Source organism: Oncorhynchus kisutch, linkage group LG6 (genome assembly GCF_002021735.2).
Source record: "Oncorhynchus kisutch isolate 150728-3 linkage group LG6, Okis_V2, whole genome shotgun sequence".
NCBI classification, from domain to species: domain Eukaryota; kingdom Metazoa; phylum Chordata; class Actinopteri; order Salmoniformes; family Salmonidae; genus Oncorhynchus; species Oncorhynchus kisutch.
In genome coordinates this window covers 35,571,778-35,586,301 of record NC_034179.2, presented here as the reverse complement: position 1 = coordinate 35,586,301, position 14,524 = coordinate 35,571,778, and the positions used below count along the sequence as shown (strand labels likewise).

The 14,524-nt window shown below is 42.1% G+C and overlaps 2 protein-coding genes and 1 long non-coding RNA gene across 4 annotated transcripts in view; 2 read left to right on the top strand and 1 right to left on the bottom strand.

Moving 5' to 3' along the window:
- The first annotated feature begins 5,028 nt into the window (after positions 1-5,028).
- LOC109892756 (uncharacterized) lies at positions 5,029-6,390 on the top strand. Its single transcript, XR_002255684.2, has 2 exons — positions 5,029-5,195; positions 5,689-6,390. It is a non-coding gene; the product is annotated as an uncharacterized LOC109892756 (long non-coding RNA).
- A 93-nt stretch (positions 6,391-6,483) lies between these two features.
- Positions 6,484-12,808, bottom strand: eral1 (Era-like 12S mitochondrial rRNA chaperone 1). Its single transcript, XM_020485519.2, has 11 exons — positions 12,539-12,808; positions 11,979-12,143; positions 11,633-11,760; positions 11,429-11,506; positions 11,214-11,260; positions 11,061-11,122; positions 10,685-10,797; positions 10,175-10,498; positions 9,837-9,986; positions 9,497-9,577; positions 6,484-8,511 (listed from the first exon to the last, which is right to left on the bottom strand). Exons 1-11 carry the CDS (start codon positions 12,642-12,644, stop codon positions 8,389-8,391), a joined length of 1,377 nt encoding a protein of 458 aa, XP_020341108.1. The 5' UTR covers positions 12,645-12,808; the 3' UTR covers positions 6,484-8,388.
- The window catches only part of fam222ba (family with sequence similarity 222 member Ba), an 82,924-nt gene continuing 80,492 nt past the window's right edge, over positions 12,093-14,524 (top strand). For both annotated transcript variants that reach the window (XM_020485514.2, XM_020485506.2), the window contains exon 1: positions 12,093-12,200. The gene's annotated coding sequence lies outside the window, so the exon portion shown is untranslated. The remainder of the gene's footprint in view (positions 12,201-14,524) is intronic.

Sequence of the window (14,524 nt, the reverse complement as noted above, 5' to 3'; positions counted from 1 at the left end):
CAGTAAATAAAACTCTGATAAAAACAAAATGTAAAAGCCTGACACTCAAATAGACGAACCTTCAATCTGGGCACAAACAAATAGCATACAGTAACATGACCTTCTCATGTCTGTCTGATGTCACTGGATGGACAGACATTTTGTAAAAATCATTCAACACTCAAATAAATGCGTGTCCTCGTGCTCGTTCATGTCTGCCTGGCCACAGAAAATAATGCGATGTAAAATTCACGGAAACCTATTTCCCTAGCCCGTAGTCTGGTGCCGCCCAGATAGGCCTGCTAACGTCTTTATCTTTAGGCTCAACCCAACCAATCAAACACCCTTGGTCCGCACCCAAACTGGAGAGTCAGTCTCCACTGTGACTGGGCTAAGTTGTCACCCTCACCCAGCCCTCACCCTAAACCGTGTCACCTGACACCTCCCACGTGCATCACCCATACATTTAATTTTGTTGAAATATTATACAAATATGGTGCCATATAATGCCACCCACAATGAAAGCTCCTGGAAGATGGTTGCAGTTATATTTGATATGTAGATGATTCAAACGACAAACATCTACATCAAGAAGAGTCATTGCATCATATTCAGTTGAAATGAGCTGCTGATGCTTGGGTACCCTTTCCTTTGTAGTCAAGATCTAAGCCACAATTGATTGCATTTCCATGGCATGAACTATAAAGTCTGTGAGGTAGGGAAAAACTGTATGGATGTGCTGTTGCAACTAAAAAATTGAAAGTTTCAAGAGGAATCATCTCAGTTGTCTGTTTCTTAGGTGGTTCTCTTCAAGTCATAATGTTAAATTATTCAGTTACTTCAATAACCAGTTAAGTTCACGTCATGTTTGAACAATGTTTGCTTGGGTGTGTCTGAATATTGACGAAAATAATTAGACAAGATGTAAAACAAAACACCTCTTAAAATGCCATGGTGGAAAGATACACTACATGACCAAAAGTATGTGGACACCTGTTCGTCAATCTCATTCCAAAATCATGGCCATTAATATGGAGTTGGTCACTCCCCCTTTGCTGCTATAACAGTCTCCACTCTTCTGGGAAGGCTTTCCACTAGATGTTGGAACATTGCTGCGGGTACTTGCTTCCATTCAGACACAAGCTTTTGTGAGGTCGGGCACTGATGTTGGGCGATTAGGCCAGGCTCGCAATTGGCATTCCGATTCATCCGAAAGGTTTTTGATGGGGTTGAGGTCGGGGCTCTGTGCAGGCCAGTCAAGGCCACACCGATCTTGACAAACCATTTCTTTATGGACCTCGCTTTGTACAAGGGGGCATTGTCATGCTGAAACAGGAAAGGGCCTTCCCCAAACTGTTGCCACAAAGTTTGAAACCACAGAATCGTCTAGAATGTCATTGTATGCTGTAGCGTTAATATTTCCCTTCGCTGGAACTAAGGGACCTAGCCCGAAACATGAAAAGCAGCTCCAGACCATTATTCCCCCTCCACCAAACTTTACAGTGGTTGCTATTTTGTTGCCTTACAACCTGGAATTAAAATATATTTGGGTGGGGGGATTGTATCATTTGATTTACCCAACATGCCTACCACTTTGAAGACGCAAAATATTTTTGGGGTGAAACAAACAAGAAATAAGACAACAGAATGGAAAACTTGAGCTTGCATAACTATTCACCCCCCAAAGTCAATACTTTGTAGAGCCACCTTTTGCAGCAATTTCAGCTGCAAGTCTCTTGGGGTATGTCTCTATAAGCTTGGCACATCTAGCCACTAGGATGTTTGCCCATTCTTCAAGGCAAAACTTCTCCAGCTCCTTCAAGTTGGATGGGTTCTGCTGGAGTACAGCAATCTTTAAGTCATACCACATATTCTCAATTGGATTGAGGTCTGGGCTTTGACTTGGCCATTCCAAGACATTGAAATGTTTTTCCTTAAACCACTCGAGTGTTGCTTTAGCAGTATGTTTAGGGTCATTGTTCTGTTGGAAGGTGAACATCCATCCCAGTCTCAAATCTCTGGAAGACTGAAACAGGTTTCCCTTCAAGAATTTCCCTGTATTTAGCACCATCTACCATTCCTTAAATTCTGACCAGTTTCCCAGTCCCTGCTGATGAAAAACATCATTGTGTTGGTGTTCTCAGGGTGATGAGATGTGTCGGGTTTGCATCAGAAATAGTGTTTTCCTTTATGGCCAAAAAGCTACATTTTAGTCTCATCTGACCAGAGTACCTTCTTTCATATGTTTGGGGAGTCTCCCACCTGCCTTTTGGTGAACACCAAATGTGTTTGCTTATTTTATTTTTCAAAGAGGTGAAGCAATGTCTTTTTTCTGGACACTCTTCCGTAAAGCCCAGCTCTGTGGAGTGTCCGGCTTAAAGTCGTCCTATGGGCAGATACTCCAATTTTGCAGCTCCTTCAGGGTTATCTTTGGTCTCTTTGTTGCCTCTCTAAATAATACCCTCCTTGCCTGGTCTGTGAGTTTTGGTGGGCAGCCATCTCTTGGCAGTTTTTTTGTGGTGCCATATTCTTTACATTGTTTAATAATGGATTTAATGGTTCTCCGTGGGATGTTCAAAGTTTCTGATCTTTTTTAAAAGAAAATATTTTGGGATTTTTTTTTAACAAGATATTTTTTCTATTTCCTATTTATACTATTTTGTGTATGTCCTTTATACTAAATCAAATTTAAAATAAATTGAAATTACAAGTTGTAACGCAACAAAAAGGAAAAACGTCAAGGGGGATGAATCATTTTGCAAGGCACTGTAGTGTTCTCCTGCCATCCGCCAAACCCAGATTTGTAAGTCAGACTTCCAGATGGTGAAGTGTGATTCATCCCTCCAGAGAACACGTTTACACTGCTCCAGAGTCCAATGGCAGCGAACTTTACACCACTCCAGCCAACGCTTGGCATTGTGCATGCTGATCTTAGGCTAGTGTGCGGCTCTCGGCCATGGAAACCGATTTCATGAAGCTCCCAACCAAAAGGTTATTGTGCTGACGTTGCTTCCAGAGGCAGTTTTGCAACCTGGGACAGACGATTTTTGCGCACTTCAGCACTCAGCAGTCCAGTTCTGTGAGCTTGTGTGGCCTACCACTTCGTGGGTGAGCCGTTGTTACTCCTAGATTTTTCCACTTCACAATAACAGCACTTACAGTTGATGAAGAGAGAAATTTGACGAACTGACTTGTTAGAAAGGTGGCATCCTATCACGGTGACACGTTGAAAGTCAATGAGCTCTTCAGCAAGGCCATTCTACAGCCAATGTTTGTCTATGGAGATTGCATGGCTGTGTGCTCGATTTTATACACGTCAGCAACGAGTGTGGCTGGAATAGCCAAATTCACAATTTTGAAGGGTGTCCACATACTTGTGTGTGTATACAGTGCATTTGGAAAGTATTCAGACCACTTCTCTTTTACCACATTTTGTTACGTTACAGCCTTAATCTAAAATGGATTAATGTTTCCCTCAATCTACACACAAAACAACATAATGACGAAGCAAAAACAGGTTGATACATTTTCGCTAATTTATAAAAACCAAAAAACAGATACCATATTTACATTAGTATTCAAACCCAAAATTGAGCTCAGGTGCATCCTGTTTCCATTGATCATCCTTGAAATGTTTCTACAACTTGAAGTCCACCTGTGGTAAATTCAATTGATTGCACATGATTTGGAAAGGTACACACCTGTCTATATCCACAGTTGACAGTGCATGTCAGAGCAAAAACCAAGCCTCGAGGTCGAAGGAATTGTCCGTAGAGCTCCGAGACAGGATTGTGTAGAGGCACAGATCTGGGGAAGGTTACCAAAACATTTCAGCAGCATTGAAGGTCCCCAAGAACACAGTGGCCTCCATCATTCTTAAATGGAAGAAGTTTGGAACCACCAAGACTTGCCAGAGCTGGTTTCCCGGCCAAACTGAGCAATCGGGGGAGAAAGGCCTTTCTCAGGGAGGTGACCAAGAATCTGATGGTCCCTGACAGAGCTCCAGAGTTCCTCTGTGGAGATGGAAGCACCTTCCAGAAGGATAACCATCTCTGCAACAGTCCACCAATCATGCCTTTATGGTAGAGTGGCCAGACGGAAGCCACTCCTGAGTAAAAGGCACATGACAGCCCGCTTGGAGTTTTTTTTATATATTAAATTTTTTCAGTGGCAGGGACTGGGAGGCTAGTCAGGATCGAGGGAAAGATGAACGGAACAAAGTACAGAGATCCTTGATAATAACCTGCTCCAGAGTGCTCAGGACCTCAGACTGGGGTGAAGATTCACCTCCCAACAGGAAAATGATCCTTAGCACACAGCCAAGATAACACAGGAGTGGCTTCGGAACAAGTCTTTGAATGTCCTTGAGTGGCCCAGGCAGAGCCCGGACTTGAACCCAACCCAACATCTCTGGAGACCTGAAAATAGCTGTGCAGCGACGCTCCCCATCCATCCTGACAGAGCTTGAGAGGATCTGCAGAGAATGGGAGAAACTCCCCAAATGTGCCAGGCTTGTAGTGTCATACCCAAGAAGACTCAAGGCTGTAATCGCTGCCAAAGGTGCTTCAACAAAGTACTGAGTAAAGGGTCTGAATATTTATGTAAATGTGATATTTCCGGGGTGGGGGTTTTATACACATTTCTAAAAACTTGTTTCTGCGTTGTCATAATGGGTTATTGTCTGTAGATTGATGAAGGGGGATTTAAAAAAAATCAATTTTAGAATAAGGCTGTAACGTAACAAAATGTGTAAAAAGTCATGGGTCTGAATACTTTCCCGAATGTACTGTATATGGTGTAGGTCAAATAAACATGCCAAAATAAGGCCCTAGTATCTCTTTCCAAAAAACGTACTTTGTATGGGGGCATGGAGGGGCGTCGAGGCGAGATGTCAAACACCTGTTATTGCAAAACTGTTTGGGGTCTGATTAGAAGGGGTGGGGGCATGTCATTGGTCAGAGACAAACTGGACCAGACCCAGAACATGATAGATAAGGGGACCAGAGCTGTGATGTCATCACCATATGTAAATGAGCTGGTGGCCTTAAAGGAGACCATTCCAAGCTGTCAGGGGTCTGTGAACAACCTGGTGCTGTTGGAGATGTGCTGGTGGTTGTAAACCAGAGCAGCGTGTTAAGAGCACCATCAACACCCTTAAATAACACTTTGTTCTTCAAGAGGAGACTGAGGACAACGCAGACAGAACAGATGTGGAGGTGAGCACTTAAAGGCCAATTCTGTGATATTTACAGACGTTTTTGATCACCTAACCAAGTCACGAAACATCTACCGCTGTCGGTTGTGCTTCATTTGAAGGTGGATAATTAGGGGAGAGAGCTGATGTTTAGAGAAGGTCCTCTATTATGAGGATCTGCAAGTGGTGTTTTTTAGTTAACCACAAGCAATTGCATCAAAGGAACACATGTACACGCTATCGATATAATGCAATGTGGGACCTGCACTTGGTTAGTCTTGTAATAGGACTCCTCAAAAAGATTTGGACACCTGACATTTCTGTGGATCACGCATGCATTTTATGTCATGGAAAATATAATATAATTCTAGAATATAGCATGCATATTGTATTCATACCCAGGGTGGTTGACTTCTCAATGTTAACACATTAACAACATATTGACTCAGACCGGTTTCTCTACATTGGTTTGTGTGTGTTTAATATGTAATATCCATTCTCTTTTTTTCCAACAGGTTAATTAATTTAGGTGAAGTCATCATGGGACATTGTATGTTGGTCTTGTACCCTGGACAGGATATCATCATATACTGTAAGTTCGTTATGGTGACACTACAGTATAGATGATGTACTATCCAGGGTCTCATTCCCCCTTCTAGCCACTATCTGCACCCACACACACTGTTGATGGTTGGAAGCTAGAGGGTGGCGATCAAACCGTTACCATTACTGAGTTTTAGCAATGGTAAGGGTTCTATTGACGCCTCTCAATGTCATAGCTACATTTGTACACACACGAACGGATGGACAGACGCTGCTGGCGGTTGGAAGCTAGAGGGTGGCGATCAAACCGTTACCATTACTGAGTTTTAGCAATGGTAAGGGTTCTATTGACACCTCTCAATGTAATAGCTACAGTAGTACACACACGAACGGATGGACAGACGCGGTTGGAAGCTAGAGGGTGGCGATCAAACCGTTACCATTACTGAGTTTTAGCAATGGTAAGGGTTCTATTGCTGCTTCTCAATGTCATCTGGAGTTGCGACAAAGGAAACTAAAAACGGGTGGACTGGACTTTCCTTCCTTGCAACAAGGAGCATTTGTTTACAACAGATTAGTAATACCAAGAACCATGGGTATAAGAACTGATTTAGATATTTTAATTGTAAGGTGTTTGTTGACTTGTGAAATAAATGTTTTAATTCAAAACCAAATTACTATCAATGTCTGGGTGTACATCTTACTCTAAAGGTGGAATACTGTTACCAAGGTTACCACCTTAATGCATTTGCAGGTTACACATACAATTGTATGAATGTTTAGTTTATTTATTCAATTTCATATACAGTGTACAGCTTTAAAAAGCAGTTGGTTAGTCTAATCTGAGATCAAGTCTAGCATTCTACACAAGTTAGCAGTGTAAATGTCAGTAATCAATGGAGAGCAGCTGTTTCTGTACACAGTAAACAAGACATCACAGCCCTCTCTGTCTCTTCATTGAGACACTCCAGCCTTTCCTCTCTTTTTCGCTCTTTGCCCTTCCTTTAGGCCACAGAGGGCACACACTTGTTATTCATCAAGGTAGCCTGGATAGAGAAAGAAGCTCAGAGCAAACTCACAGGGGGGGGGGGGTGAACCTAATCACTATTATCTGACCCATTTTACAAGCAGGTTAGCGCTCCATTTTGCCTTCCATTAAAGAGTTGAGAATTCAGTTCTCGGGCTGAGTTTTGCTATGAGAGAGACAAAAGAAAGAGTGATAGAAATGGAGGCTTGAGGGGACTGCAATGCTATGGGCAGCTGAGCAAGAGAGTGCGAGACGGAGATAGGCAGGGGCTGGATAGAACAACAGGGACATTCGACAGACAGAACATGACTGTGCTACTCCCAGTTCAATTATCAGCAGGCCAGGCTAGCAGAGGTCTACTGCCAAGGGGAAGCTTCTGGAAGCCCAAGATAAACCAGAAACCTTTTCACAGCTCGGCCCAACCCCCACCACACACAATCCACATCAAAATAGAGCTGTTTAATTAAGAGGTCAAAATTGAAATTAAAAGAAAATCTTACAGAAGCTCTGAAAGGAAAAACAAATATCTGCAAGTCATCTTTTACGTAAGAAGAATGCTTATGCAAGAACACAGTATTGACCCTTGAGAGAAGTGACTGTAGATGAGGCTGGGACCAAGTTCCAAGGGAGAGAGTGCTGTCTCTCTGTTTCTGATAGCTATCTCACTAGCTGACTCATGATGAGCCTTTACAAGCTCTCAGCAGCACATTTTAGCTACAGGTCTGTCCAAAGCCTATTCCCCCTCAGGAAACTAAAAATATTTGGCATGGGTCCTGAGAACCTCAAAAGGTTCTACAGCTGCAACATCGAGAGCATGGTTGGATCACTGCCTGGTACGACAATTGCGTACGGCCCAGTACATCACTGGGGCTAAGTAGCCTGCCATCCAGGACCTCTACACCAGGCGGTGTCAGAGGAAGGCCCTAAAAATTGTCAAAGACCCCAGCCACCCCAATCATAGACTGTTCTCTCTACTACCGCATGGCAAGTGGTACCGGAGTGCCAGGTCTAGGACAAAAAGGCTTCTCAACAGTTTTTACCCCCAAGCCATAAGACTCCTGAACAGGTAATCAAATGGCTACCCGGACTATTTGCATTGTGTGCCCCCCTCTGCTACTCTCTGTTTATCATATATGCATTATACATTCATGTACATACTACCTCAATTGGCCCAACCAACCAGTGCTCCCGCACATTGGCTAACCGGGCTATCAGCATTGTGTCCCACTACCCACCAACCCCTCTTTTACGCTACTGCTACTCTCTGTTCATCATATATGCATAGTCACTTGAACCATATCTACATGTATATACTACCTCAATCAGCCTGACTAACCGGTGTCTGTATATAGCCTCGCTACTGTTATTTTTCACTGTTGTTTTATTTCTTTACTTACCTATTGTTCCCCTAATACCTTTTTTGCACTATTGGTTAGAGCCTGTAAGTAAGCATTTCACTGTAAGGTCTACACCAGTTGTACTCGGTGCATGTGACAAATAAACGTTGATTTGATAGTCAAGAAGTAGAAACCAGTCAGATCTTTCCTTGAAAATAGTGAGTCCAACAGTGTTCATTTCCTATTCACAAGGCCACCATAAAACTGTCCCCCAGATGATCATAACACTCAGTTCATCATAATCCTCGTCAGTTCTTCACCTTCACAGAGAGCCTCAGCTTGACCTCCCTGAGGAACACTGTGCTCAGGTCGTCTCCAGCCTCTCTGGCTATCCTGGCAACCATCTGACCAGCCTGGCCAATCACCATTTTCTGTCATCAGGAGAAATGAAGGACAGAGGAAATACAGTATAATAATATGAGCATGCATTTCAATATGTCAATGTTTTAAGTCCACAAGAGGGCCACAGTTACCACAGCAGATATGAAGAATGTATACTGTAATAATCACTAGGTCCTAACAACTAAATATACAGGAAATCAATGATTTTCAACTTTGTCACCATTCCCTTAGCTGAATAAAAACCTAGAGAGCAGTCTGGTGCAGGGGTCAGGTTTGAATCACTTTGAGCACTGCTGCACCAACGCAGATGTAGGCTCACATCCATCCTGTCTGTCTGCCATTAAAAATGTATGGTTTAAAAAGGAGTGCTCAGATATTTACAAGGTATTACAGGCTAAAGAAGACTCCGGGCATCGTGACTTGAAACTCATGAGTCTGAGGACACAGTTTATCTACACATGGAACTATCAGTATGAGAACATATGGTAGAGCAGCTTCATATCTCCAACATTAGGTGGAGATGGGTGTGACGGGACACAGATCAGTTGGCCTGAACTCCATTTTAACTCAGAAAGTAAACTGAAATTCCAATTTTCCTAATTTCTCGGAATTGAAATGTGCAATTTCAATTTACTTCCGGAATTTACTAAATTGAAGTGGAATTGACCCCAACCCTGATAGAGATATCCCGTAGAATCAAGCTGTAGACTCACAATGGGGATGTGATTTTAAGGGAGGAGGAAAATAAGTCAAAGAGACGGTTCAGATGAACTATCTATCGACACATTGACAGGTCTATGTGAAGGGCCAAACCATAGAGCGTGGAGCCTTGCTCCGTCTACAAGAAAGTTCCAGCAGCTTTTCTCCTCGTCTTTATCTCCTTCCACTGATGGCTTCTCACGTGTTCATTAGTAATGTAGTTAGGCTGGTAGTGGTGCTCCTTGACATGTTTCACAACAGGGGACATATCGAAATCTACATTGAAAATAGTACTGAGAAATGCAGCACACTTACCATGTGACTTTCTTTCTTCACATACAGTTTTACTGCTATATCCAGCTCTCCATTCTCCCTGTCGTGCCACAAGTCAATGGCCTGCAATTGCGAGAAATAAAAAGTTAATATAATTTCAAAAGTAGTACTACCATGAGTATTTCTCTATATGTGCTATATCTATATCTGGCATACAGATAGATATTAGGGACTAAAGAGTCAAAAATAATTGTGATTGGACACTGGCCCTACAATACATCTCAAGCTGGGATGGGAGATAGTGCTTGACAGTTAAAATGGTTGACACATGCACACGCACTATATCGGCATATGGCTGTGTGTGTCTGTAATGACGAGTCACCTGCGTCATTGTGTAAGGGACTTCTTTGGGCAGATATTCCAGAAGCTTCTCTCTGACAGTGTTGGTGCAGATCTCCTCAGGAGTCTGATCTGTCAGGACATCACTGTGGTATTGCCAAGACCCAGGCTTTGCCCCCACTACTAGGTATCTCTGTAGAGCAGACAGACAGATGTCAACAGCAATTGTTAATTGTTAGTTAAGTGTTGGACATCAATTGTAGCTATGTTGATGTATATGGCTTTCAAATAACTCAAATAATTCTACATTGAATGTACTTGTCAACTTAGTATTAGATACATTGCTTCATAAGTCCCTATATCACCATATGCTAACATTACCTTCAGTGTCTCCACATCCTCTCCATCCACAGCAGAGAGCATGAAGACGTCCTTGAAGTGAGCCCAGCCCTGTTGGGTCTTCAGAGCCCTAAGCTGCTCCTTACTCAGCCCTGACTGGGCCTCACTGCCCTCACCATGAGCCACATCACCACCCGGCTTGTCCTCATCTCCAGACCCTGATGTCCTAGCCTCCCTATCTGTCCTCCTCTCAGCCCAGGGTGGCTTGATCACCCTGCGGACCTGCAGCTTCCGGCCGTTCACCACTCCACATGTCAGATCTGCTGTGATCTCCAACAACCTGCTCTTGCTCTTCAGCATGTCAACCTGTGCCATACACATTACACAGTTCATGTGCCAATTCATGTAGTAGACAGTTCCTAATTTATTACATCATAATAATGCATAATATCATATGACAACCATGATCTCACCTCAGCACATATGATCAGTTATTATTGACAAGGCCATGGAGAGGATGAGGTTTGCATGCATGTGATAAATAAGTTGTACCTTATTGAGAACTAGGACTGCTGGGATATCTGGGTATTGGGTCAGGCATTTCAGGACCTCAAAGTCTAGCTTGTTGCAGGCCCACTTGTCTGACACATCTACCATTACCACCACTGAAGCAATAACAACAAGAAGAGGACATTAACATGATGGCATAGGCCAGTGACACTCACACATAATCCTATATACATGAAAAATCAATGCAGTGCATCGACATTTGCCCACAAAATTATTTATTTCAAATGAATTGTGAAAATGTATGGGACAACATACTGTTTAAAAAGCATAGACTAGACTGGCTTTAAAGCAATGGGCGAGTTATGGCCAATCATCTGAGTGCCCGAAAAGTTGCAAAAAGTGAAGAGTCACACAGTACCAAGACTAGCTTCCTTGACTGTATTCCAAGGATCCTCGAGGAGAGACTTCTCCAGCTGGTGCCTGTGGAGAAGATAAATAGCACCGTTGGAAATTCACCTATTTCATTTTATCACTATAATACCACAGTTATGAAACATGTGTAACAAATCACCTCTTGACTTTTGTAGGTGTAGTGAGTCCAGGAGTGTCCAGTAAAATCTAGAGAGACAATGTATAAGTAAGCATGTACAAGTTTGGTTATCTAATACATCTAAAGTTTGTATATTGGGCAGATACTGTACATAATGTAAGACTGCCCTGAAAAACAAACAAACACTTGTCAAATTGCTGCTATTCTAAATGAATGGTCTGTGAGCTGATTCTCACAATTTGTGTGTCGTCTTCTGTGAGAACGCCAAGGGCACGGGACCGTGTGGTGTGCACTTTCTTGGAAACAGCAAACACCTATGATCATGTTCAGAGAAACTGGTGTTCATGGAAATACACTCCTGACTGACTTAAGAGTGACTCATGATGCATATGTGTACAACTTAAAGTGAAGAAACTGGCCATTACAATAAAGTAAAGTACCTTTCTGCCAAGCAGTTGGTTGGACAGTGTGGACTTCCCAGCATTTGGGGCACCAATGATGGCCACTCTTAAAACCTTTGAGTTCTCTGGTTGATCTGGATCCTTCACAAGCAATGATAATTGTTCAGCTGAAACAAGAGTTTAGGGGTTGACTTGATCAGATGTAAGAGTAAAATATGAAATACATAATACAGATCTACAGAATACAAGGGCATATATATATATATATAATATTCTTAGACATTCATTCAGTGCGCAGCATTTCGATAATGCGAAACTGTACTGCGATGCCCTAAACCCGGAGGTAACCAACTCTTTAATTTTCAGAGGCAGCAGTTGTGATTACCGCTGTCGGGCAGAACTGAGGCTGGATAGTGATAAAGAGTGTCATCTGTCTCCGCCGCTTTGCCTTTCTCCAGTCTGCTCAAAAACGCATCCGATGTAATAAAACAGGCAGGAGTGAAGCGAAAACCGTGTCCATTATTGGTCCCTGGACGACGGGCAGCCCATCCTAAACCAAAGCAACAGAGACATCGAGATTATCACCATCACTGCGTAGACTTGCCAGGTAATTTATGCAACTGTTATGCCTAACGTTAGTTTACAATGACGCACGAATCTGACTTTTTTTCCAAATTAATTATAGCTGAATTACATGTATGTAACCTGACATCAATAGATCAATTTCTTCAAAATGAAATAACTAAGGTTGGCTGACTATATCTGATTAGCTAGTCAGCCAACTATAAGGTATGGCTGTCATGCCTGACAAGAAAATATAATAAGACATTTGTTTCGGACAAAATTAAGTATATTTCTGGATAGGGGAAAGGCTATTACATTTGCATCATCGCTTATTATTTTGAGATATTAAATCTAGTTTAGCAGATAAGGTAGATGACTGACCCGTTCTGAGAAACGGTGACGCATTTTCCAGTGGCGCAGACACGTTAGCAACTCTCGGAACACGTAAAGATTTCCCGAAAATCGAGATGCTCACACGGAAAGCCATTTATGATATAAACTTATCTGGCCGAGCTATCGCTGAAATTCCAACATACTTCGGTGACTCTAAACGTAGCGCAAGGTTACTTCATGGCAGCATGATCGCTTACTTTCACATTGAACTAGGGGCGCAGCCATGATGGACAAACCAAAGAGTGGTTTTGTCTTGGAAGAGTGTCTGCTTGGTGATTGTGGCGAGCATTGGCTTTACTGCCCCCTAGCGAACAAGAGGAAGAAACGCCAGTGATCTTTCTTGCTTGGCTTCTGAGGCCATCTATCAAATGCTCTCAACCCCAATCGAAAATGGTTAAAGCAGTTTTGGAACACAATATAGAAAACCACATAACATAGAGAAGGACCACATTACATCCATGATAAATCATGTATCTACTGAGCCATTGCAATTGGCCACAATAGCAATCTCTCTGCTAATTAACTCTGGTAAAATAATAATAAACTGAAAGTAAATTAACTTAAACGTTTAATGATAATATAGGCCTATGGATCATCAAACTGATAAAAATGGCTTGATAATATACATGAAAAATATAGCAACAGACAAGTCTGCCATTGCAGATTGTCAGTCCAAGTGGGCTATGTATGTACACCTTCCAGCTGACTTGTTTACCCCTGGGGGTGCCCACATGCACCACAGTTTGGAAAAACACTGTAGTCGAAACACCCTGGGCTTTAGGACTTAAAGCAATGCGTTATCCTGGGGAATATGCAGCAAAGCTGCCAAAATGGCCCTGCTTGCTAATTTCAAGTTTTTAATGTCACATGCATTAGTACAGTGAAATTCCTTTCTTGCAAACTCAATTTACCACAAGAAATTGACAAAAAGGGGATTTGATCATCCAAAAATCTGCACTGAGGTTAATTTGAGAATAGGGGAGTGTATTTGTAGTTGATAGATTGATTTGTTCTATTTTATTATGTTGTTTTCATTCTCATCGCAAGTAAAGCAAGAGATAGCAGATGTTTCTCCATAGTCCTTTAAACATGCCGGCTGCTTGTTAGTCCTCCAGGACCCACTCAGGGCGGAACAAACACCTCCACTGGGAAGAATGATGAAGGATATCAGGTAGCTCACAATCTGTCATCATTTAACTGAAAGCTCTGCCGAAAAAGAGGGAGCAGCAAAAATAGAGCCTTTAGCAGACACTCACTATAGAATATACTTTTAATGGAACTAGAAACTAAAGGATATTTGAGGATCAGTATGTTTGAACTGAGCTCTCTCTCTCTCTCTCTCTCTCTCTCGCTTTCAAACACGCACACACGCATACATGCACGCACAGCCACACATTCATTCAAGGCCATTGCTCCCTCAGGGCTTTCCTCACATGGCCATCAGAGTTCTTTCTATGACTGCATTAACTTTGGCCTTCAAAAAGGGAAAGGGCTCTCTCCAAAAATAACAAAATGAATGTGCCTGCAAAACATTTACACAAAGGGAAAGGGCTCCCTCCAAAAATAACAAAATGACTGTGCCTGCAAACAATTTAATTATCAATTGTAGAGCCCATGTTGCCATTTAAAGTGCACTTGGAATAATGTCATAGAAGATCAAATCAAATCAAATGTTATTTGTCACATACACGTGTTTAGCAGATGTTATTGTGGGTGTAGCAAAAATGCTTGTGTTTCTAGCTCTAACAGTGCAGTAATATCTAACAGTAATTCTAACAATTTCACAACAATACACACAAATCTAAAATAAAGGAATGGAATTAAGAATATATACATATTGAGCGAGCAATGTCAAAGTGGCATAGACTTAGATACAGTAGAATAGGGATAGAATAAAGTATATACATATGAGATGAGTAATGCAAAATATGTGAACATTATTAAAGTGACTAGTGTTCCATTAGAGACATTAAC

Bases quoted from the DNA above. Each gene is read 5' to 3' on its own strand.
- eral1 (XM_020485519.2), bottom strand. From the start codon at position 12,644: ATGGCTTTCCGTGTGAGCATCTCGATTTTCGGGAAATCTTTACGTGTT. The intron at 10,798-11,060 runs GTACTGTGTGAC...TTATTGCTTCAG, and splicing joins AGTCAAGGAAGCTAGTCTTG to TGGTGGTAATGGTAGATGTG. The intron at 9,578-9,836 runs GTGACTCGTCAT...TCGCAATTGCAG, and splicing joins TCCCTTACACAATGACGCAG to GCCATTGACTTGTGGCACGA.